At 45.1% G+C, this 26,351-nt stretch overlaps 1 protein-coding gene across 1 annotated transcript in view; it reads right to left on the bottom strand.

The window, feature by feature from the left end:
- Window positions 1-26,351, bottom strand: part of RP1 (RP1 axonemal microtubule associated) — a 742,035-nt gene that overhangs the window by 278,979 nt on the left and 436,705 nt on the right. Inside the window, exons 31-32 of the mRNA XM_073583994.1 lie at window positions 9,748-9,914; window positions 6,449-6,668 (exon numbers count right to left, since the gene is read on the bottom strand). Of these exons, the coding sequence (XP_073440095.1) occupies window positions 6,449-6,668; window positions 9,748-9,914 (387 nt within the window). The remainder of the gene's footprint in view (window positions 1-6,448; window positions 6,669-9,747; window positions 9,915-26,351) is intronic.

Below are 26,351 nucleotides of genomic sequence, written 5' to 3' on the forward strand. Positions count from 1 at the left end.
TACATACTGCATGCTACATGCATGCTACATACATACTACATACATACTACATGCTACATACATACCACATATATACTACATACATACAATACATTCATACAATACATACATAGACATACAGTACATATAACATAGAGTAACATACTTACCAATACTTGTCACATTGTTCCCCGAAGCCATTGTCGTCTACGGAATAAATATTAACATAACAAACCACAAAAATACTCACCCACGATCCGAAGCAGTCCACGAGTGTGTCCCACGACGATCTTGGGTAGAGAACTGCAGCATCAGCTGTTGCTGCCGTTCTCTACGGGCTGCAGGAATCCAATGACGGAAGGTAGGTATCCTTCCGCACTGTATTCCTCCGCCACTTAAAAAAAAAAAAAGTCCCTAGTCTCACTTTATGCCATTGCTGTGTGGGAATTTCCCACACAGCAATGGCATAAAGTGAGACTAGGGACTTTTTTTTTTTTAAGTGGCGGAGGAATACAGTGCGGAAGGATACCTACCTTCCGTCATTGGATTCCTGCAGCCCGTAGAGAACGGCAGCATCATCTGATGCTGCAGTTCTCTACCCAAGATCGTCGTGGGACACACTCGTGGACTGCTTCGGATCGTGGGTGAGTATTTTTGTGGTTTGTTATGTTAATATTTATTCCGGAAAGACAATGGCTTCGGGGAACAATGTGACAAGTATTGGTAAGTATGTTACTCTATGTTATATGTACTGTATGTCTATGTATGTATTGTATGAATGTATTGTATGTATGTAGTATATATGTGGTATGTATGTAGCATGTAGTATGTATGTAGTATGTATGTAGCATGCATGTAGCATGTAGTATGTATGTAGCATGCATGTAGTATATATGTAGTATATATGTAGTATGTATGTAGCATGCATGTAGTATATATGTAGCATGTATGTAGTATGTATGTGGTATGTATGTAGCATGTAGTATATATGTAGCATGTAGTATGTATGTAGTATGTATGTAGCATGTAGTATGTATGTAGTATGTATGTAGCATGCAGTATGTATGTAGTATGTATGTAGTATATATGTAGTATGTATGTAGTATGTATGTAGCATGTAGTATATATGTAGCATGCATGTAGTATGTATGTAGTATGTATGTAGTATATATGTAGTATGTATGTGGTATGTATGTAGCATGTAGTATATATGTAGCATGCATGTAGTATGTATGTAGTATGTATGTAGTATGTATGTAGCATGCAGTATGTATGTAGTATGTATGTAGTATATATGTAGTATGTATGTAGTATGTATGTAGCATGTAGTATATATGTAGCATGCATGTAGTATGTATGTAGTATGTATGTAGTATATATGTAGTATGTATGTGGTATGTATGTAGCATGTAGTATATATGTAGCATGCATGTAGTATGTATGTAGTATGTATGTAGTATGTATGTAGCATGCAGTATGTATGTAGTATGTATGTAGTATATATGTAGTATGTATGTAGTATGTATGTAGCATGTAGTATGTATGTAGCATGCATGTAGTATATATGTAGTATGTATGTAGCATGTAGTATGTATGTAGCATGCATGTAGTATATATGTAGTATGTATGTAGCATGTAGTATGTATGTAGTATGTATGTAGTATTTTTTTTTTTTTTTTTTAACATTTAACACATTAGCCGGATGATGGGACTACTACTGTCCCATCATTGGCTAATGTGTCAATCACTGTCATGGTAGCAGGCATCGCCCGATGGGACTTGTAGTCCCATCGGACGATGCTTGCACAGACCCCCGGACATCAGCACAGCCCCCCGGCAGGCCGGCACAGCCCCCCGGCAGGCCGGTACAGACCCCCACAGGGTGCACAGACCACCGGCAGGCCGGCACAGCCCCCCGGCAGGCCGGTACAGACCCCGGGCAGTCCACACAGCCCCCCGGCAGGCCGGCACAGCCCCCCGGCAGGCCGGCACAGCCCCCCGGCAGGCCGGCAGAGACCCCCGGAAGGCCCGAAATGACGGCGCATCATGATGCGCACACACCGCGCATCATGATGACGTCAGGCCGTCAATCAACTGAACTTCCGATTCCGATGCCGAATTCCGATATTGAAAAAATATCGGAAGTCGGTATCGGAATTCCGATACAGCAAGTATCGGCCGATACCCGATACTTGCGGTATCGGAATGCTCAACACTACACACACCACAAGCAGAAATGAATTTCTCGACATCGGACCTCAGTGAAGGCCACCAAAAAACCCTGGCTACTGCCTCTCTAGTGGCCGTGATACGGGGATAAGCACTCAGCCTAGTCTCATGAAACTCCTGCAGAAGTCTAGTCCGCAATATATCTGGAACAAACAATGAGACCCCCGCCACTACCACCCCTGGGGGAAGAATGGAAGACGGCGGCTCTGGGGGAGACACCGGGTCAAAACTTCTGGACAGGGCATCCACTTTAACATTTTTGGACCCCGGTCGAAAAGTAATGGAGAATTGAAATCGTGAAAAAAAAGGTGACCAACGGGCTTGTCTAGGAGTAAGCCTCTTAGCAGATTCAAGGTATGCCAAATTTTTGTGATCCGTGATAACAGTGATAGGGTGAGCCACCCCTTCCAAAAAGTGCCTCCATTCTTCGAATGCCAACTTGGCCGCAAGAAGTTCTCTATTGCCTACATCATAGTTTTTCTCGGCTGAAGAGAACTTCATGGAGAAGGCACAGGGTTTGAGATTAGTAAGGGTGGCCGAACCCTGGGACAGCACTGCCCCTACCCCCACTTCAGAAGCATCCACCTCCACAATGAATGGTTTGGACGGGTCTGGTTGGACCAACACCGGGGCAGACATGAAACATCTCTTAATCGCTGAGAAGGACTCCTTAGCGAGTATAGACCAATTTTTTACATCAGCCCCCTTCTGGGTAAGATCCGTGAGTGGTTTAACCACTTGTGAGAAACCTTTAATGAATCTCCGGTAATAGTTCGCAAATCCTAAGAAGCGCTGGAGCCCCTTGAGATCTTGAGGCTGAACCCAGTCTGCGATCGCCAGCACCTTCTTAGGATCCATGCGAAACCCTTCACAAGACACAATCAGCCCCAAAAACGACAGTTCCTGTACGAAAAACGAACACTTTGACAATTTAACAAACAATTGATTCTCTCTGAGTCTCTGGAGAACTGTCTGTAGGTGTTGCAAGTGAGAGTGACTGTCCGGGGAATACACCAAAATGTCATCCAAATAAATGATAACAAAATGGCCTATCAGGTCAGAAAACACAGCATTGATGAAGTTCTGGAAGATAGCGGGTGCATTAGTTAACCCAAACGGCATTACCAGGTTTTCAAAGAGTCCTTCAGATGTGAGAAACGCAGTTTTCCACTCGTCCCCTTCCCGAACCCTTATCAGATTGTAGGCCCCCCGGAGATCTAACTTGGAGAACCATTGGGCCCCAGCTAGCTGGTTACATAAGTCTGGGATGAGGGGCAGCAGGTAAGTGTTCCTAACCGTTATTTTGTTAAGTTCCCGAAAGTCTAGGCACGGCCGCAAACCACCATCTTTCTTCTTCGCAAAGAAGAATCCTGCTGCCACGGGTGACACAGAAGGCCTGATATGCCCTTTGCGGCGACTCTCAGCTATGTACTCCTTCATGGCTTGGCGCTCAGGCCCGGACAAATTGAACAATTGAGCCTTAGGTAACTTGGCTCCGGGTACTAACTCAATTGCACAATCGTAGGGTCTATGTGGTGGCAGCGCCTCAGCCTCACTTTCGGAAAAAACGTCTTCGAAATCCTTCAGGTACTCCGGAATACCTTCCAGACCAACAGATGACACAGATACGGATTTAACAGAGTTAACAAGAGGTCCTAGGTTACAACATTTATCCTTGCATCCCCATTGAGTGATCTCCCCTGTCACCCAATCAATGGTGGGATTGTGGCGTTGAAGCCAAGGCATCCCCAGTACCAGTCCTGCAGGCAAGTTATCTAACACAAGACAGCTTAATTTTTCCACATGAGTGGGACCCACTTTTAGAGAAAAAAGTTCAGACCTGAAACAGATACCGTCCTGAGTAAGAGGGGATGAGTCAATTGCCACAAGTTTAACAGGATCCTGAAGCCTGACTGTTCCCATCTTACTAAGAGTCATAATTCGGGTATCAATCAGGTTCACAGCAGAACCACAGTCAACAAAAGCAGTAGTCTGAACCGGACCATTACCAAGTTCCAGTTCCACCTGAAGCACCATATTTACATGTGAGGAAAATTGTACTTGAAGGTCTGGGTAGCCTCCTCGACTACTACCCAGACCTAGTCGTTTCCCGCCACCTTGGAGGATGAAGGACAGGAGGGGCAGTTCTTCTTCCAGTGTCCAGATTCACCACAATAGAAGCACAACTGCTTCTCCAGGTGGCGTCTTCTTTCCTTCTGCTCACAGGTGACAGCGCTCACCTCCATAGCCACAGGAAGAGTCTGGGTCCCACCTCCACTGGAGAATAATGGTGTTTCAAGTTGCATAACACCTCTTGCCTGCAGTCTGCGATCCATGCGAACCGCTTGGGTCATGGCATCCTCCAGGGAGTCAGGTGGAGGATGGAGTGCCAGGGCATCCTTCAGACGTTCACACAGGCCTCTACGGAACAGTCCCCGAAGGGCGGCATCACTCCAAGAAATCTCAGCTGCCAACATCTAAATTCAGAACAGAACCACTCGGCCGAGTGCTCCCCCTGACAGACACTCATCACCTTGTCCTCAGCCAAACGCACTCTATCGGGCTCATTGTAAATAAGCCCTAAGGCCTCAAAAAACACATCCACAGTCATTCTCTCCAGGGCAGAAGAGGAAAGAGAAAATGCCCAGGCTTGTGGGGCCCCCTAAGCAGGGACATAACCACCCCCACCCTCTGTTTCTCATCGCCAGAGGAGCGGGGTCTTAAGGAGAAAAAGAGCTTACAGCCCTCCTTAAACGCTCTAAATTAATTTTTGTTATCATTAAACGTATCTGGCAACTTAACCAGAGATTCGGGTGGGACTAAAATGACATCTCTATTCCCCACCTGCTGAAAGCCTGCGGAAAACACCCCCTGAACCGAGTCCGCAACCTGCCGTTGGGACTGGGCCAGAGCTTGGTGTTCCAAACTTAGCTTTTGCAGCGACTGAGTCAAGCATTTCACCTGCTCAGTTAAAGCATGCATTGGGTCCATGATGCTGCAGAAGTGAGGAGAGAAAAAAAAGTTCACGGTCAGTTATGATGTCAGGTACACCACACTGCACTTGCTCACTGCACCAGTGCGCGTGTCCTGAGTAAGACAAACTGTGCTCAGCGATACCTGTGGAGCGGGCAGCAGCAGAGAAGGTGCGTGCTTCAGATCAGCAGGACCTAAAGCACGTGACTGCTGGGGGCGTGGCATAAACATCAGAGAGCTAGGAGTTGCAGGAAAACTCCTAGCAGGGTAACTACGGGACAAAGTTACCAAGGGGCATAGACAGGCTGGGGTCAAAGCACGAGATAGCACAACAAAACCAGAGGATAGACAGAATAGGGAGTCAGGACGTAGCCAATGAGTCATACACGGGGATAGCTGCAAAGTGCAAGAGAGGCGAGCAAAGAATAGTCAGGTCACAGGCAAGTAGTCATACACAGAGAGGGTAGCGCAGTACAGAATCAAACGGCAAACTCACAACGTGGGACAGAACCGGGTCAGAACCATATTAACAAGCTAGAAGACAAAGAACAGGCGCAGGCACACAGGGGCCAACACACTTGGCCAAAAGCAAAAGTATAACTGACAGGGATTGGAGCTTCTCAGGGCTATAAGAAGCTCTCCCTGAACCAAAGAGAGGCCACAATAATTAACCCCAGGCGTGCAGGGCGAAACCTGCACTGGGCTCAAGTCATTAACCCCTGACGTGCAGGTCAAAACCTGCACTGGGATCATGACAGTTGTACTGTAATACTGTCTTCAGATCTGGTATCTACTGCTGTACATTCACTGTATTGCGGTACATTGGTCTATTTTATTGTGTTTGTTTTATTAAGTGACAGCTTGATGCTGCATTTCAGCCACTCAGTGGAAGGTGTGTGGTTTTATCTTTGGTAATTTGTCTTTGTTCTTTGTCCATCATGTATTCCCTGTGCAGTGGCTATTGTCGGTGATATAGTCTGGCAGTATTATTATGGCCTTTTATATTAGTATTATTGGTAATAATTGTCTTTGTATCGCGAGCTTTGATCAGAACAGTAGGTAGGTATGATCTAGTCCTGAAATAGCAGCCACAATGTTACATAATAACTATATACTGTAAGTACTGTATATATTTTGACTTTAGGTGGCCAGGGAGTGGTAGCATATAGAGAGACTTATTCCTTGAGACTAGTTCCTAGCAATGCCCCTGATTTAACAATAATTCCAGTAACATTCAAACATTTAATGTAGTCTTACTTATATTTACCAGGTAAAATTACTTGTTGATTACCGATCACCCGAAATTCTTTTATGGCTTCCTCTTCTTCACAATCCACAAGGAGCCAAGAATTACAGTCAAACTGCACATCCTGTTTGGTTTCTTGATTCACCATTTGAATTTTTTCCAAATGCCATCCTGGTGCAGTGGGTAAGTGATCGCAGATTAGACGCATCTTATATATTTCTCCAATATCTTTGATTGTTACCTGTTTTTTTTTGCATACAATTAGTGAAGTCAATTCAATTGTGAAATATAAAATATTCTCTGAACCTGCTATGTTTTTAAGATCTAACCTCATTATAACACTACTAGTAATAATAATAGTAAGAGAGAAAGTTAAAAGCCTGTAATACAAAAGTAATTCCTTCCAATATAGATAAAAACACATAGAAAAAGCCTAATATATCATATAAGACTGGTTTTACACTTACCGTATTTTTGGCCACAAAATCGGCCCGCAAAAATTCAATTGTGCGCTATGTGCTGTACGGTCGTGAGGGCCGTTTTTGCGGCCGTCATAAAAGATCGAGCTTGCTCGATCTGTTATATGGCGCATGGACACGGCCCCCCATTGTAACCAATGGAGCCGCAAAAACAAACAGAAGTTTGTTTTTGCGGCGCGCCATCACTTCCGTTTTTTTCCCTATAATATTTCCATAATATTGGAAAAAAAGTCGATCAGCAAACATTTTTTTGCGGCCCGTTATTGTGCTACACCACAAAAAATGCGGCGATACGGTCTGCAAAGACTAATGCTGCATTCTGTCAAGGTGGCTCTTTTACTTAGCGTCCCTTCCACCGCAGAAATAAGCATTTTTAAAATTGGTCAAAAATACCTGAATTTTGACCGGGGGGCAGGTCTTTCCCCCTCTGACACAGACGCCTCGCATCCATCACTCATTTCTTCCTTTAATTTGCTCCGTCTTCTCGGCGTTCTTTTGAAATCCTGACGCCTGCGATGTACAATATTTTCTTGGGCATGCGCAGTTAGCGCTGCCCGTACTGTCACATCACATCCTGGCCTTCCTATCTCGCTTGCGTGAACGCGCGGCCAGGGATGCCACCCTACAGTCGCTTATAATTATTCACACTGCGGGGCTGGGAATCTTGGGCATGAGAGCCGCAGAGAACTCCTGCGCATGCCTGAGATTCCCAGCCCCACAGTGTGACTAAATCATAAGTGACTGTGGGGCGGGATCTCTGGCCGTGCGTCCACGCAGGCGCGATAGGATGACCAGGATGTGATGTGACAGCACGGGCAGCGCTAACTGCGCATGCCCAAGAAAATATAGTACAGCGCAGGCGTCAGGACTTCCAAAGAACTCTGAGGAGGCAGAGCAAACTGAAGGAAGAAGCGTGATGGATGCGAGGCGTCTGTGTCAGAGGGGGAAAGACCTGCCCCCCCTGTCAAAATTCAGGTATTTCTGACCAATTTAAAAAACAATTATTTCTGCGGTGGTAGGGACGCTAAGTAAAAGAGCCACCTTGACAGAATGCAGCATTAGTGCTGCACAAGGTGGCTCTTAAAAACGCCTGGGGGGTGATAGGTTCCCTTAAAGGCTGGGATCAATTCCTAATGTAAAGGCTGAGATACAAGTATTTTTCATATGCGCCATGAATGGCATATAGAAAATAGGCCTAGGATAGTCTGCAGTGAATGCTGTTTAATGATTCAATAAAAAATATAATACGGCACCTAATATATGTTTTCTAATCATATGACACGGGTCCTTTCAGCCATACACATACTAGACTTTATTAGGCTATTATAGCTGTTATTACTATAAAATGTAACTGATATAATGAACTCCGCTTTCTTCTGTAAGTTACTAAACAGACGTAGGATGCATTCAGTTAACAGTCTGGAGTACAGAACATGCCGTGTCAAGCGAATGGATTAGTATAATGTCATTTGTCATTTGAGAACATGCGGAAGCTGAACACAAGCAATATGCAGTAACTTAAACTACAGCAAATCAATGTGAGTATGATCAATATACACCATAATACTATTAAAAGGCCAGTAACATACTAAGTGAATGCATGGTACTTTGTACAGGGACTATTGAATGTTCTTTTAGCTGATTTTTCTTTTTAGTCTGTAACTTTACATTTACAGCAGTCGCATAAATATACGTTGAGTATATAGCATTTATACTAAAGGAGTATAACTATGTAGGCCCAAGTAATGAGGCTTAGCAGGGAGAGTTCCAGAATTATATGGGTCTAAGAGTCTAAGTTCGGCTCCTTAGGCCTCAAAATCCATCATCTTGCAATATACTGTAAACCAAGAATGATAACTATGGCTCTAAGTCCTCAATCAGATGTCACTGATTTTTCAACTACAAAAAGAAATTTTTGAGTGTCATCAGTGTTTTTCATCCAAATTTCATCAGGGTTTGGTTAGTATTTACCAGCAGTATTTCTTCAGTGAGTTTCCTGTATGAAAAAATAAATGAATTGCAAAGACTTTTATTGCTAGTTTTCAGCAGTGATGCTGATAAAAAAAAAAGACGTCTCCTTGATTTTTTTGTGAACTGATGCAAAAAAACACAGACATATGATCAGCTATTATAAAGGATACGTGCTCTATCCTTGAAAATCATGGATAAAAAAGTATGTGAAAATCAGCTATCAGAATGAGGCCTACATTTTTCTAAGGACTCATACTCACATGCGAGAAACTCGGACGAGTCTCGTACGTCAATACCCGGCACTGCCGCCGGCAATCGGGAGCCGAGCGTGCGGCTGCATAGAAATACATGCAGCTGAATGCTCCGATCCGAGGGCCGGCGGCAGTGCCGGGTATTGACGTGTGAGACTCGTCCGAGTTTCTCGCATGTGAGTATGAGCCTTAATACATAGTGTTTCGCCTCTACAGTTTTTGCATTTTTCTTTTTTGTCGGGAATATTTGTCTGCTTGCTACTTTTGCCAAGAAGGAACAAAGAAAATACAGTGAAAAATAGCAGGTGTGAACATGCTGTAAAAATGAAGGAAGCTATAAGCCAAAATATTTTTTTGTATTTTTTGACTTTTCATGTTTCAACCGCTTTTTTTAATTTTTCTGACAGCATACCGCTGTTATTTTTTTTTGTGATCGAGCTGCCATTAAATTAATACTAATTATTCTACCTTTATGTAATGCAAAGAAACACTGTTTTTAATTGTTTTCCTTTGTTATGCCAGTTACCAATCAGGATAATTATTTGTTACCTTTACGGCACCCTTGGCATACTGCTATTTTGAACTATAATAGTTTTATGCTTGTCTAATCTGTACTTACTGAAAACTCATCTGTAGAGCCGGGAAATAAACATTGAATCTCAGAATTTTGCAAAAGGCGAATGTCCTGTGTTTTCCCATCTGATCCGTAAATAATAACATTAATTTTCATCTCATTATTCCGTAAGGAATCATTGGCGGTTGTTATTTGTATATTCCAAAGTTTTCCTACAACAAAAAGAATAGGATGTGAACATTAGATATAATATATAACAATGGCAGGTAGGAATGCCAGTTTTACAAAGGGACACAAATAAAATGGTCTTTGTCTGACACATTCTTGTTTTTGAAAACTTTGTAAAACTTTGTGTAATGAGTAATTTAATTAGGTAATGGAACCAATTAACTTATAATATAGTATACAGTTGGAATACTGTCCACATCAGATGACAGCTGAACATTGGGTCTCTTTAGGAGAAGAGAGATAAGAACTACAGGCCCCACCATCAGACAAATTCACTGTGAATTGATTCTGCAGTCTGCTATGTACGGTAATACACACACAAGGACAAACTTGTTGGTATCTTCTGTAAAAGTGAGAAACCCACAATGGTCAATGAAATAACTTCAAACTAACAAAATAGATTTTCAATTTAACTTTACTGAATATCAACTAATGAAAATCAGACATTGCTTCTAAACTGTGGTTCAAGAGAAAAAAAGAAAAAAACTAATGAAAATGGCCTGGACAAAAATGATTGTACCTTAACTTAATATTTTGCTGCATAACCTTTTTGGGCAATCATTGCATACAAACAATTTCTCAGTAGGGAGGATATATTGCAGAGAAGTGTGCATGGGATATTTTGCAGAGGGGCAGCGTGCGGGGAATATTTGGTTATTTTGGAAAACGTCAGTGTGCGGGGGATATTTTGCAGAGAGGAAGTGTGTGTGGGATAATTTGTAGAGGGGCAGTGTTGAGAGGGGACATTATGAAGAGGGGCACTGTGGAAGGGATATTTTGGAGAAGGGCAGTGTAGGGAGGATATTTTGTGCAGTAAGCCCAGTGAAGGGCAATTATTTATTCAGGGCTGCAGCATGGGAGATATTTTTTTTTATTATGGTGCAGTTTAATGATATATTTATTTTTAAGGGCAACATGTCAGGATGTGTTTCAGAAGACAGGAGAAGAGGGAGCCAGGATGGGAGGACATATGGGGGCAGGATAGAGACACATGGCCATGATTAGAGGACACATGTGGGGTAGGATGGAAACACATTGTAGGTCCTATCATTGTGTAGGTCGACACTGTCGCTTTTTTTCTTCATTTGGCATAGTGTAGAAGTTGGGAAAAAACTGGAGAATGTGCTCTAGAAAACTGTGTTATTTTCTGCAGAGATGAATCACTGGCTGGAAGAAGTGATGGCGGTATGCACTGGATGAAGAAAAGCGAAGATTAATATCTTCAGCTACAGACGCCACTGGCAAGTCAGTATGTTGCCTGTATACTTACACTCTACACTATATAGAATATACAGAGCTCCTGTGTATAATGTCATCAGTGATCACTGCATTACCTGTACACTGACACTATATACAGTGCTCCTGTGTATAATATTACTGTTGATCACTGTTGTCAGGAACACCGCACTGAACTTGCTCACTGAGCCAGTGCGCGTGTCCTGAGTAAAGCGAACAGTGCTCAAAGATACCTGTGGAGTGGGCAGCAGCCGAGTAGATGCATACTTAGAGCCGCAGGACCTGAAGCACGTGACTGCTAGGGGCGTGGCCTAAACTCCACAAAGCTAGGAGCTGCAAGAGAACTCCTAGCAGGGTAACTGCGAGACAAAGTTACCAGGGGGCATAGACAGGGAGGATAGTCAGGACGTAGCCAATGAGTCATACACAGAGATAGCTGGAAAGTACAAGAGGGGCGAGCAGAGAGTAGTCAGGTCACAGGCAATGAGTCATACACAGAGATAATAAGGCAGTACAAAATCAACAGGCAAGCTCACAACGGGAAACAGAACCGGGTCAGAACCATATAAACAAGCTATAGCAACAAACAGGCACACAGGGGTCAGCACACTAGGCCAAAGGCAAAAGTATAACTGGCAGGGATTGAAGCTTCCCAGGGGTTTAAGAAGCTCTCCCAGAACCAGAAAGAGGCCACAATCATTAACCCCAGGTGTGCAGCTCAAAAACCTGCACTGGGATCATGACAACTGTATTATCTGTACATTGACACTAAATACAGATCTCCAGTGTATAATGTCACTGGTGAGTCACTATTACCTGTACACTGACACTATATACTTTATAATATGTACATGGGTCCTGTGTATTATGGCACTTATTGTAATATTAGTATTGTATTTTTTTTATTAATGATCAGTATTGTAGTATTCAGTCACTATGTGGTGGTAATATGTGGTCTGGTCAAGGTGTGGTGATATTTGTCCCTTGTATGTGGTATAATTTGGTCAATATATGGTAGTAATATGTGGTCTGTTCATGGTCTGGTGGTATTTGTACACCAAGGAAAAAGAGAGATTTCAGCTCACCCCAATTGCAAATTCCAAAATATTATGAGGATCCCGAGCAACGGATTCGGGTCTCTACCAAGACACTGGGTTCAAACAAGAAAAAGGGAAAAAGAATCCAGCCCCAAGGTAAAAAAAAATTCAAAAAACTTTATTGATATTCAGGAAAAAATAGGGCTACAACATAAAATTCAATACAAAGGAGGCAGAGCACCTGGATGCGTTTAGAACACGCAGTGTTCTTAGACTCTTAGTGGTGGTATTTGTCCCTTGTATGTCGTATTATTGGTCATTTTAAAAAAATTATGTGACACATTCCCTTAAAGAAAAATGAATAAAAATGTATCAAAAGAGTATTGGGTATTTTAACCAATGTTTAATAGGTTAAAGTGGGGCCCTGCCAGAAGAGCCTACCTTGAGTAGCAGTATGAAGCATAGGGTGCACCATAATATAATAAGAAATAGATATAGCCAGAGCTGCCACTCAGGTAGAAAACGCAATGAGAAAAAAAAAACAAGAAAAAAGCTACCTGTAAGATAGTGTCCACTCACAAAATTATGTAATAAAATTCATGATTTTATTGAACAGCCAACAACAGACAAAACATGACTGAAAACAACTAAAAATGCACAATTGACAGTGTCACCGTTGGGACTGTGGAAGGTTCGGGAGGTGAACCAATAGCAAAGCCACAAAAGAAGGCTAAAAACCTCCAAAAATCCTGGTTAAACAGCAAAAAAAAGGCAGCACCGCTTACCTGCCCAGATCTTAGAACAAATGCACTACAGGGTGCAGCCAGCCCGTAAAGCAAGATGTTAGCAAACACAGGTGCAAAATACTGGATCAACAGCCACTCCCCACCTACCCATTCCTGGAGGGGGTGACTGCCCAGAACAATTGCGCAATGAAGACCCACTTAGAGTGCTGTTCACATAAGAGTACTGCATAGTTTCTGGATTGGGAGGTGGAGGCGAAGATGGAGTGGAGCCTGGGTGGAGTCTCAAGTATGGGGCCCTGAAATTCCTGGTGGAATCCCTGGCTCCAATAAGCACAAAGGAAATAAACATGTGTATAACAAAACATGTGTGTGAAGAATATTAAAGATATAATTTCATGTCAATCATTTGTATCCTATCTGGCAGGGGATTATAAAACCTCCTTCCTCTGTGCGGTTATAACAGTGCGCCTAGCTCAGCATGGGGTCACCCCTCAAAATGCTGTGAGTGACAGATCTCACCTTTTCAGACAGCTACGCTTAGAACAAAAGGCGTTCTTGCAAAATAGATATGTATAACTACTTTGAGTCAGCTATGATTTCAAAGGAGAATATGGATTTATCATTATCCTGGTCACACACTGGTAACGTTTTTGAGATCTCAGGACTGGACCAAACACCTTTCAGGGTCTCAATTTGTTCTGGCATCACAGGGTGGGAATATACTTAGAAGGGCTAGTAGGAGCCAGTTAGCAAAGCTGTGTTTGGTCTCAACACATAGCAAGGGCCCGGCCAGATCTGATGGCGCCAAAGCCGCCTCCCTATGACCGTCCATTAAGGAGCTATGACCCATCTTTGCTTTTGGAGTTTTTAGCTGCTAGATGCAAGGGGAGGGGATTTAAGTTCAGCACAGAAGGCAGCAGGGGAGTGAAATAAAGGGGATAAAACCTACTGTAAGGCCATGTGGCCTCACTCTCTCTGTTATGCTTGCGGTTTACTTCAAAGGTGGTGGCTATGTTGAGTAACATGCTGTGAAGAACCTAGGAACCAGCTGGTAGCCCATGCCACCTGTTGCTCAGTGCACACATGCTCTAACATCAAACCCGTAATTGACATGATCCATCTGTTTATATCTTTTGTACTGCCACTGTTTGTATTTGCATATCTGACCATTATACACATTTCTCTTTCGTCTCATTGGGGGACAGAGGAACCGTGGGTGTGTGCTGCTGTCACTAGGAGGTTGACACTATGCATGAAAAAAAGTTAACTCCGCCTCCGCAGTATACACCCCTCCGACCGGCAGTTTTGCTTAGTGTCAGCAGGAAGTGGACAGAGGTCTCTCGCTGACCCATGCCTACCTCAATGTGCGTTGTTCCTTTTCAGGTAACCATGGAGGAATACAAAGTAAATATGCTACATCTGTATTCCCACACCGGGATTATGAGTACGGCGTGTACTGCTACCCCGTATCCTCATGAATCCCGCGGGCAGGACCCTATCCCCTATCACAGGACTCGTGTTCAGGTGGCAGCTCCTGGTCCTGACCTTCGTCTCCCATCACTCGCCCACCAGAGCCTGATGATGGAGAGAGACGCCCTGCAGAAAGGGTTTGGGACAGCAATCTTTTCATGCAGGTAAATTGACCCCTGTTACGGTGTGAACTGGAGGTAAGAGGCTGCAGCGTTGTATGATCTGCTCACCAGCCGCTCTGGCTGAATGTGACCGCTGTAATCAGCACTCGGGCTTGCAGCCCATGGCTCTATGCTTAATTTAAGAGCAAACACTTACTTTCAAGCACGCGGTGCAGCGCGGTTCCAGCCTCCTCCCGTGGCAGCGTTATGGCCCTGGGCTCCAGTAGGAGCCCATCACGGCCGATGCCAGATTCCGGCTCCCAGCAGGCTCCGCCCCCCGGCTTCCTCTTCCTGTACCAGTGCCATCTTGGTGCTCCTGGAGGCCAGAGCAGGGCCCACTTACGGGTGGGGATTTCATAAGGCTTCTAGGCAGCGGCAGGGCTGTTCACCTCGCTTTCTTTCATCAGCCTTTGGGCGGCAGCTGCGGCGGGGACACAGGTCGTGGGTATGTGAGTACTGCACTACAGGTTGCTCCCTCACTCCGCTCTCTACCCCCAACGATCGGCACCAGGTAAAACCTGTCAGTATGCCCAATGGAGAGCAGTCCCGCTCCTCCTCCTCATCCGCTTCAGTGACCTTGGTCAAATATTTTGTATGTTCCAAATGCAATGTCAGGCTTCCTTCAGGTCAGTCCTCACCACTCTGCTCAGATTGCACCAGAGCTACGGTGTCACCTACGCTAGAGAGCAGATGCAGCCCCCCGCTTTGCCTGTCAGAGCTCCCACATTACTCCTGGAGCAGGAGGAAGCCACCTTGCCTACCGCCCAGGGGCCATCCATCGCCACGGGAGACAGTGAGTGTCCAGGATGGGCCTCTTCCTTATCTAAGTCCATGGCCGACCTTACCAAGGTATCACAGACCTTGGTAACGGTGCTTAACAGATTGCCACTTCAGACGCTAGTGGACACAGGAGCACCAAAGGAACCTACTTTTGGGTCTTTTAGAGGCCTTAAAAGGTTTAGACAGGACCACCAACCCAAGTCCCCTTCTCACTCCATCTCACCGCGAGAATTCCTCTGGCCGTCTGCCACCTCCCGGTCCTCATCCCTGGAATCAGGTGAGGCATTATCAGAGACACACTAAGAGGAGGGTTCTGAGTATGGGCCAGAACAGTCCCAGGTCAAGGATATGGTTCAGGGCCTCATTGCCGCAGTCAATGATACTTTTAACATTGGGGACACCACATCAAAACCTAATGATCAGGTTTTTTTCATTTAAGCATCATAAGTCCCCCTCTAGGGTCTTCGCCTCCCACAAGGATTTTGAGGAAGTGTTGGCCAGGGAAAGGGAAAACCCAACCAGGCAGTTTCAGAGAGGGAATCGTTTTTGGATTCTATTTCCCTTCCCTCCAGATCTCACCGCTAACTGCACCGCCTCCCCTTCGGTGGACCCGCCAGTATCCAGACACGCTTCCAATACAGTCCTTCCACTTGCCAGTGGGGCAGCCCTAAAAGATCCCAATGATAGGAGGATAGAATCACTGGCAAAATCTGCCTTTGAGGCAGCAGCCGCAACATTGTGTCCAACCTTCGCATCTGCCTGGGTAGCTAAGTCTGCTACAGAATGGGCCAAACAGCTTAGACAGGGCATATTGGCCGGGGCACCACCAGAGGAACTGGAGGAGTGCGCAGACCAAATCTCTCATGCTGGGAGGTATATGGTATCAGCAGCCCTGGATGCTGCGTCTTGCGCAGCTCAAGCATCCAGTAACATGGTAGCTGTCTGGCAGACGGTCTGGCTAAAGGCTTGGCAGGCTGATTTGTCCTCAAAGAAATCACTGACCAATCTGCCGTTTCAGGGCATCCGGCTCTTTGAGTGAATGTTAGATCAAATCATTAAGGATGCAACGGGGGGGTACAAAAACCCTTCTCCCTCAGGCCAAACCTCATCAATATGTTTTCAAACGTAGGGCTCAGCCCTTTCAGCCCTTTCGCCATATCCCAGTGACAGGCACTTATGCTCAGGGCCTGCAGATGTCGCAAGCACCGAGAGATAGGATGAAGGTATCATTTCGGGCCACCCCGTAATGGCATTCCCACAGTTCCAACAGCAGAGTTACCAGGTCAGGGCTGGGCAGAGCCACTTCAGCCTGACGCCAGCAGGGATTCCAACTCCCTTCCCAGTACCTCTCCCACACTAGGAGGCCACCTTCTCCTCTTCAGAGATGTCTGGCAGAATTCAGTAGAGACTATCTGGGTAAAGGAGGCAGTATCAACAGGATGCAAGATAGACTTCAACGCGCTTCCGTGAGATCGCTTCTTTCTATCGCAGCCACCAAAAGACGCTGCTATGGCTCTAGGTTTTTTTATTTTTTGTGACAATTGACTCTCTCCTCAATGCAGGAGTAATCGTCCCCGTTCCCAAGCAGGAACGTTTTACTGGCTTTTACTCAAACCTGTTTGTGATACCAAAAAAAGGATGGCTCAGTTCGCCCATACTAGACCTCAAAAGGCTAAACAGATGGGTCCGCTTATGCCATTTCAAGATGGAATCGATTCGGTCTGTAATTACGTCTATGGAGGATCAGGAATTCCTATGTTCCATAGATATCCGGGACGCCTACCTACACGTCCCCATTTTTCAGGGACATCAGAGGTTTCTGCGTTTTGCTGTCCAAAAGCAGCATTTCCAGTTTGTGGCCCTGCCATTTGGGCAGGCAACAGCCCCCAGAATTTTTACAAAGATTATGGCAGCGACGGTAGCTATATTAAGGGTCAGAGGCATAATATTGGTACCATATCTCGACGATATTGTCTTCAAGGCGCCCTCCTTCACTCAGGCCCAGGAAAATCTAGCGGTAGTTTTAAACCATGCTCTCCCGGTTTGGTTGGATCATAAACAGTGAGAAATCCCACCTAACGCCAACACAACGCCTAGAATTCTTAGGAATGGTAATCGACACCCACCACTCAAGGGTCCTTCTCCCAGAAAGAAAGTGGATTACCCTCCAGCAGGGAATTCACTCTCTGTTGAAATTCTGGCTTTTATCCTTTCGCGCTGCCATGAGAGTCCTGGGAAGAATGGTGGAAGCTTCAGAGGCAATACCCTTTGCCCTGTTCCATTCCAGGATACTGCAGAGGAACATCCTCCTTCAGTGGGACAGGTCCATCTCTTCGCTGGATCGCCCCTTCCTCCCTTCCATTCAGACCAGGGAGTCCCTCAAGTGGTGGCTGACCTCCCCCTTGTTCATCTGGGACGGCCTTTTCCCCCTGTCCACTGGCAGTTTGTAACTACAGATGCCAGTCTCCTGGGCTGGGGTGTGGTATTCCGCCACCTGACAGTCCAGGGACGATGGTCGAGGCAAGAATCCTCACTATCAATCAACATTCTAGAGGTGAGGGCAGTCTTTCTAGCACTTCTACATTGGGAAAGATACCTCAACAACCAGCCAGTCCGGATTCAAATGGACAACGCCACAGCGGTGGCATACATCAATCACCAAGGGGTAACCAGAAGTCCCCGGGCACTGGCCGAGGTATCCAGAACCTTCAGCTGGGCAGAAACCGCAATTCCGGCAATTTCGGCAGTTTACATTCCCGGCACAGACAACACGGCCACCGACTTCCTCAGTCGGGAGGGGTTCATGGCAGGGGAATGGTCCTTACACCAGGAAGTGTTCCATCAGATATGCCAGCTATGGGGGACTCGAAATGTGGACCTCCTGGCATCATGACAGAACAGAAGGGTCCAATAGTTTGTCTCAAGATACCGCAATCCTCTAGCAATAGGGGTCCACGCGCTGGTCATTCCCTGGACACAGTTCAGACACCCTTACCTGTTCCATCCCCTTCCTCTCCTGCCCAGGCTGCTAAAGAAGATCAAGCCGGAAGGGGTGCCGGTCATATTGATCGCCCCGTACTGACCCAGGAGGGCCTGGTTCGCAGAAATTATCAATCTTCTCACAGGCACCCCCTGGAGACTCCCCGACAGACCAGATCTCCTGGCTCAGGGGCCGTTTTACCACCCGAATTCTCGGTTGCTCAATTTGATTGCATGGCTGTTCAAACAACAATACTGAGAGCAGCGGGTTTTTCGGACCGAGTCATTAATACAATGATCCAGGCTAGGAAGCCTTCCTCTTCCATGGTCGATTATCGAGCCTGGAAGGCCTATTTTGGCTGGTGTGAGTCTAATCACGTCACACCCTGTTCCCTGCCTGTTGTCCTAGCTTTTCTCCAGGCAGGGTTAGATGGCAGTCTGGCCCTAAGTTCCTTGAAAGGCCAGGTATCTGCTCTCTCTATTCTTTTTCAAAAGAATTTGGCCTCCTGCTTACAGGTTAAGACCTTTCTGCAAGGAGTGGTACATGCGGCTCCATAGGATCTTAACTTGGTCTTGGAAGACTTGACAGGATCACCCTTTGAACCCCTACAGGAAGCTCCCATGTCTTTGTTGTCCTGGAAGGTGGTATTTCTTGTAGTCATCACCTCTATTAGGCAGGTTTCAGAATTAGCGGCATGTCCTGTCGTCCTCCATTCCTAAATATGCACCAGGACAAGGTTGTTTTGCGGCCTCCTCCTAACTTTCTTTCCAAGGTGGTATCGGCCTTCCACCTGAACGAGGATATAATCCTTCCGTCATTTTGTCCCGCTCCAACCCATCCTCTGGAGCGTTCTTTGACTAAGCTAGACCTAGTCAGGGAAATAAGGATCTATCTGGCCAGGACCGCTCCTTTCAGGAAGGCGGACTTGCTCTTTGTTATCCCCAATGGGGTGAGAAGAGGCCTGCTGGCCTCTAAGGCAACAATTGCCCGCTGGATCAGAATGGCAATTCTGGAAGCCTACCGGGTAAAGGACAGGGTGTCCCCTGCTGGGGTCAAGGCCCATTCAACCCGGGCGGTGGGCGCCTCCTGGGTGGTACACAACAGGGCATCAGCCATGCAGTTGTGCAAGGCTGCCACATGGTCGTCCGTGCATACCTTTTCAAGGTTCTATAAGGTCCATGCTTCAGCGGATGCCAGCCTAGGCAGACGAATATTGCAGGCGGCAGTGGTGAGTTCTCCGACCTGAAGGAAGTTTCTGTCTTTCCCCACCCCAGGGACTGCTTTTGGACGTCCCACGGTTCCTGTGTCCCCCAATGAGACGAAAGAGAAAACAGGATTTTGGTTGCTTACCATAAAATCTGTTTCTCAGAGTCTTCATTGGGGGACACAGCACCCTCCAATGATTTTATTTTGTGTAATGAATATATGATGACTTACATGATAATGTCTCCTCCTACTGCTTTTTCACGAACTGATTTTCCTACAGCCAGTCGGAGGGGTGTATACTGCGGAGGCGGAGTTAACTTTTTTCATGCATAGTGTCAATCTCCTAGTGACAGCAGCACACACCTACGGTTCCTGTGTCCCCCAATGAAGACTCTGAGAAACAGATTTTATGGTAAGCAACCAAAATCCTGTTATAACAATCATGTATATAGTGTGACCTTAACACAATTAAATATATAATTTAACCTTGGGCTGCTCTTCAATCTCCATCCATGACTGCACATGTCCATTTCTAGGTTTTTCTTTTCATGCTACCGAGGCTGGTTTCTAGCCCGATGTAATCCCGTTAATGGACCAGGCTTCTATCTAACGAGGAACTAGTGGCAGTCCTACCTTTCTGGCAATGCTCTGTTTCACTGGTGCTAGTGAAAGGGGCCTCTCAGCTTGTCAGGGTTGTGAGCAAGTGTGGTGCCACTTCAGTGACTGCATGGAACACATCCTCTCACAACATGTGCCTCTCTAGGCCCATGTGGACAAGGTGTGTCTGTGTAAAACTGTAAGAAGCTGACCTTACGTGTCCCCAGAGGGTCCAGAACATCACATTGGTGAAAGTGGGGAGACCGCGTTAGGTGATCATTCTGAAGTAATTGTGACATCAGGCGGGATGGCGAGGTGCGGATTCATCACGATGTATAATTGCAATAATTTTCTGGGAGAAATACTTCCTTTTCTGGAACAATTTCAAGGGTGCCAACACTTTTGGCCATGACTGTAAATTGACATGCGGTTCGGATTTACAAATCATGTGGATTTGTCACAAACAAATTTCCTGAGTGTTCAAGTAGCCTGAAAGATTGTTTTCAATTGAACGCACATAAAGTTTGGGCCTAAAAATCTCCTTGGGTGTCCTATTATATCACATGTTACATGTTTCAATTGTATGCTTGAGGTCTTATTACAAATTCATAATTGAAACTGACATCATTTTACAATTTCTTACAGGACTACTTGGTATAATTTTGCTAAAATCTCTTTTCTTTGCTGTAGTTGTAGCAGTGTTTAAAATGCTGAGCTCTGAACAACCCCACCCACACCACTGATTGGCAAAGTTGCAAGAGTCTGTAAATTGCTGGAAATTGTGTAAAAATAGAAAATGTTATTTTCAGTGAGAAAAATAAAGATTAGACTGTCGGTAATTTTTAAAGCTGTTGAGCAAGTCATCAATATGTTGAGTTTTAGACATTTATCACTAATTGAGATGAGGGAACCCGAACTGTAAAGTTTGGGCAAAGTACAAGACACCTAGTGCTGAACTCAAAACAGAGAGAAAGAGGGAGAGAGAGGGACAGAGAGGTGAAGAGAGGGAAGGAGAATATTTTCTGGCTCCAAAGTTCAGGTCCCCATTGATTTGAATGGGGTTTGGGTTCAGGTTCAAGTTTGGGTACAGTTCTGGGACCTGAACTGAACGTTGAACTAAATTTCGGTTCGTACCAACCAGAACCTGAACTTCCAGAGGTCCGCTCATCCCTAATCACTAATAATTGTCATTCATTATGCTTTACAAATTAGTCCATAAAAACTTCAGATTGTCTGAAATTTTAGGATAAATTGCACAGAACTTATTTCCCTAAGAGAATCAACAGGTTATGATTTTTAGGGTATGTGCACACACATCTTTTAAGCTCAGGTAAACTCGTCGAGTTTTTCAAACAGAAGATGGAAGGAATCTCTTTTTTCAGATTTCTTCAGTTGATTCCTGAGAGTTTTTCTGACAGTTTTGGCCACCTGCTTTATTTTTCAGAGATTTTCCATGGTTTTTGCAGTCTTTTTTTACTGATATTTCCCTGCCATTTTTCACTCAGTTGAATAATGAAGAAACCTCTAGTGTTTTTATTTAAGCAAAAACTATGGCAAAATGCTCGAAGAGATGTCCAGGTGTCCGCTAAGTGTCTTTCGAGCTTTCCGATTGACTAGTAGTGTAAAGTATAGAGCAGTGGTTCCCAAACTCCAGTCCTCGCGGACCCAAACAGGTACATGATTTCCATAGTGTTACACATGTGAGAGAATTCCTGATGCCTTGATGATACTTCCATCACCTGTGAAATACTAAGGAAATCCTGAAAACATGACATGTTGGGGGCCATGAGGACTGGAGTTTGAGAAACGCTGGCATAGAGCATCTTCCGAGGGGAAAATGGCCTAAGTATGGACATGTAACCTCTTTCAACCGCTTGACGTTTCTAGAAATCTGAAGTCATTAAATGACGGTCAAAAGCCTGAATATATACACAACAAGTTGTTTTTACATAAAAATGTATATGGTCACTCTTTGTGGTATTTTTTTCACTTGTTTCTCAGTTGGTTTTTACCCCATAGGTTTTTAGATTTTAAGAATAACAAATTCGGCTAATCTCACCCACAGTTGCTCCAGCTCTGCTTCCCCATTACTGCCCCTGCTGTTTGTTACAGGCTGTAGAGGCAATATAGTCACTACTATACATGTATATGTAACTACAGCAAAGCCATTTCCTGGCAACCAGTGTCTTCAACATTAGCACAGAAGCCAGGTATTGGCTGCAGCAGTCACATGTACTGCCACAGTGACATTACTGTACCGCTGCAGCCTGTGAATTAGACTGGACAGCACTAATGCAGCTGTGAATATGGCGCAGTTAGTTTATATTTTTAAATCTGCAAGCCTATGTAAGAAGATCCACAGCTAGAAAGAGACAGGAACTGACAGATGGCCTTCCACCTTAAATATGTCCTTTAAGAGGATGGCGTGTCACGAGAAACCCTGGGATTGATAAATGCCGAAGGTACGGACCTAAAGAGGGCTGAGACTGTGGGAATAATGAGGGTCCCTAGTGATGGATCCAGGGCATCCATAGTGATAGGATGTGGAGCCGTTGAGCAGGCTGTGACGAAGTAGGGTGACACAGTGTGCTATAGCGGCCCTGAAGTAGACAACAGTGGAAGGAAACAATGTCTGTGAAAAGGATTCTTGCTGTGAATGAAATGTGCTGAAGTCTGGGTACTTGCTATTCCTTGTACATAATCCTGATTAAGTTCAGTAAAGTTCCCATGTTTGCAAGGAAGTCTTCTTCATTAATCTGTGGAACTCATGGTCCTGGCCAGCCAATACCATTGGCTAATGGCGGCCTGCATGGGCACCAGGCCCTCAGAACACTACCACCCAGCCAGGACCCACAATTTTCTGTAACGTGCCGGACACATGACACTCGCCTAAGACTACCACCCTGGGCACCGTTATACCTACAGGGTTAAAACATAAAAAGCATTATAAGGAAAACCCCTTTAAATATAAACAACGGACCTTGATGTCCCCTATTTTTTTCAAGTCACCCACATAAGTAACAGAGACATCTAATGGTTAACAATACAAATGTCAAATCGTTTTTTATTAAAACAATACTGACCGTTACAATACTGCACAGTATGGAGAATACTGCAGACTAGAGTTGAGCGACTTTTGCTTTTTTAGGGTCGCGTTTAGTTTCGTGAAACCCGACTTTTCCAAAAGTCGGGTCGAGCAAGATCGTCCGATTATAGGGAAAAGTCGGGGTCGTCCCGAAACACGAAACCCAATGTAAGTCAATGGGGAATAAAAGTCGGCAGTGAGAGGAGGACAGGAAACACACCTACAGTGCCCATTTGAATGCCAAAAGCATCAATTCTTCTTACTTAAGCTTGTCAACCTTAATTAACTTCATAATACAAGTTACGCACTGAAAAATGGGGGTTATTTGGCTAAAGTTGTGGGGGGGGAGGGCTGGCTGCAGGTTTTCATGTGCCCTGGGCGAAAGAGCGCCCCTTTAACACATACCACAACTCATCATGCTCCGATACGGCAGAGAAATAGCGGTATAGTACAATGAAAAATACCTCACTTTTTACATCTCATGACGAGGCCCATCTATTTCTCCATACAAAATCATTGGTCCCATATAATGTTTGAAACAGTATATGATGAGCTCCACATAATGCTACAGTATATGTTGGTCCCCATGGATGAAGCTCCACTGTCTTATGGGCCCAAATAATGCTCCAAACATAATGGGCCCCATTTCTAATGCTCTAGTGTATAATGGGCCCTGTAAATGCTGCTCCAGTGTCTGATGTCCACCTTTGGAATGTTCCAGTGTATGGTGGGCCCCATCTATCATTCTCCAGAGTATAGTGCTCCCCAAAAATTGCTGTCCCAACATAGAAAACAATCAAATAAGTCTCCTCGCTAGGGAATCCCTGTACTTGTCTGGACAGGTGCTGTAGCTTGCTTAACAGCTCGCCAGCCGTTCTCACGCCCAGAATGGATTGCACGTGATTGCACAAAGGTTAGAAAGGGCACCGTATCCCTGGATAACATGTATGGATAGCGTACACATTCAAAATATATGTCTATACAGCATGAGGCAGGCTCAGACGGTGTTAGGCCCAGTATGGATTGCACGTCATTGCACAAAGGTTAGAAGGGGTACCGTATCCACGGATAACATGTATGGATAGCGTACACATTCAAAATATATGTCTATACAGCATGAGGCAGGCTCAGACGGTGTTAGGCCCAGTATGGATTGCACGTCATTGCACAAAGGTTAGAAAGGGTACCGTATCCCTGGATAACATGTATGGATAGCGTACACATTCAAAATATATGTCTATACAGCATGAGGCAGGCTCAGACGGTGTTAGGCCCAGTATGGATTGCACGTCATTGCACAAAGGTTAGAAAGGGTACCGTATACCTGGATAACATGTATGGATAGCGTACACATTCAAAATATATGTCTATACAGCATGAGGCAGGCTCAGACGGTGTTAGGCCCAGTATGGATTGCACGTCATTGCACAAAGGTTAGAAAGGGTACCGTATCCCTGGATAACATGTATGGATAGCGTACACATTCAAAATATATGTCTATACAGCATGAGGCAGGCTCAGACGGTGTTAGGCCCAGTATGGATTGCACGTCATTGCACAAAGGTTAGAAGGGGTACCGTATCCCCGGATAACATGTATGGATAGCGTACACATTCAAAATATATGTCTATACAGCATGAGGCAGGCTCAGACGGTGTTAGGCCCAGTATGGATTGCACGTCATTGCACAAAGGTTAGAAAGGGTACCGTATCCCTGGATAACATGTATGGATAGCATACACATTCAAAATATATGTCTATACAGCATGAGGCAGGCTCAGACGGTGTTAGGCCCAGTATGGATTGCACGTCATTGCACAAAGGTTAGAAGGGGTACCGTATCCACGGATAACATGTATGGATAGCGTACACATTCAAAATATATGTCTATACAGCATGAGGCAGGCTCAGACGGTGTTAGGCCCAGTATGGATTGCACGTCATTGCACAAAGGTTAGAAGGGGTACCGTATCCCAGGATAACATGTATGGATAGCGTACACATTCAAAATATATGTCTATACAGCATGAGGCAGGCTCAGACGGTGTTAGGCCCAGTATGGATTGCACGTCATTGCACAAAGGTTAGAAAGGGTACCGTATCCCTGGATAACATGTATGGATAGCGTACACATTCAAAATATATGTCTATACAGCATGAGGCAGGCTCAGACGGTGTTAGGCCCAGAATGGATTGCACGTCATTGCACAAAGGTTAGAAAGGGTACCGTATCCCTGGATAACATGTATGGATAGCGTACACATTCAAAATATATGTCTATACAGCATGAGGCAGGCTCAGACGGTGTTAGGCCCAGTATGGATTGCACGTCATTGCACAAAGGTTAGAAGGGGTACCGTATCCACGGATAACATGTATGGATAGCGTACACATTCAAAATATATGTCTATACAGCATGAGGCAGGCTCAGACGGTGTTAGGCCCAGTATGGATTGCACGTCATTGCACAAAGGTTAGAAGGGGTACCGTATCCCCGGATAACATGTATGGATAGCGTACACATTCAAAATATATGTCTATACAGCATGAGGCAGGCTCAGACGGTGTTAGGCCCAGTATGGATTGCACGTCATTGCACAAAGGTTAGAAAGGGTACCGTATCCCTGGATAACATGTATGGATAGCGTACACATTCAAAATATATGTCTATACAGCATGAGGCAGGCTCAGACGGTGTTAGGCCCAGTATGGATTGCACGTCATTGCACAAAGGTTAGAAAGGGTACCGTATCCCCGGATAACATGTATGGATAGCGTACACATTCAAAATATATGTCTATACAGCATGAGGCAGGCTCAGACGGTGTTAGGCCCAGTATGGATTGCACGTCATTGCACAAAGGTTAGAAAGGGTACCGTATCCCTGGATAACATGTATGGATAGTGTACACATTCAAAATATATGTCTATACAGCATGAGGCAGGCTCAGACGGTGTTAGGCCCAGTATGGATTGCACGTCATTGCACAAAGGTTAGAAGGGGTACCGTATCCCCGGATAACATGTATGGATAGCGTACACATTCAAAATATGTCTATACAGCATGAGGCAGGCTCAGACGGTGTTAGGCCCAGTATGGATTGCACGTCATTGCACAAAGGT

This window comes from Dendrobates tinctorius, unplaced genomic scaffold, assembly GCF_039654945.1.
Source record: "Dendrobates tinctorius isolate UK_male_01 unplaced genomic scaffold, ASM3965494v1 ptg000082l, whole genome shotgun sequence".
Classification (NCBI taxonomy): domain Eukaryota; kingdom Metazoa; phylum Chordata; class Amphibia; order Anura; family Dendrobatidae; genus Dendrobates; species Dendrobates tinctorius.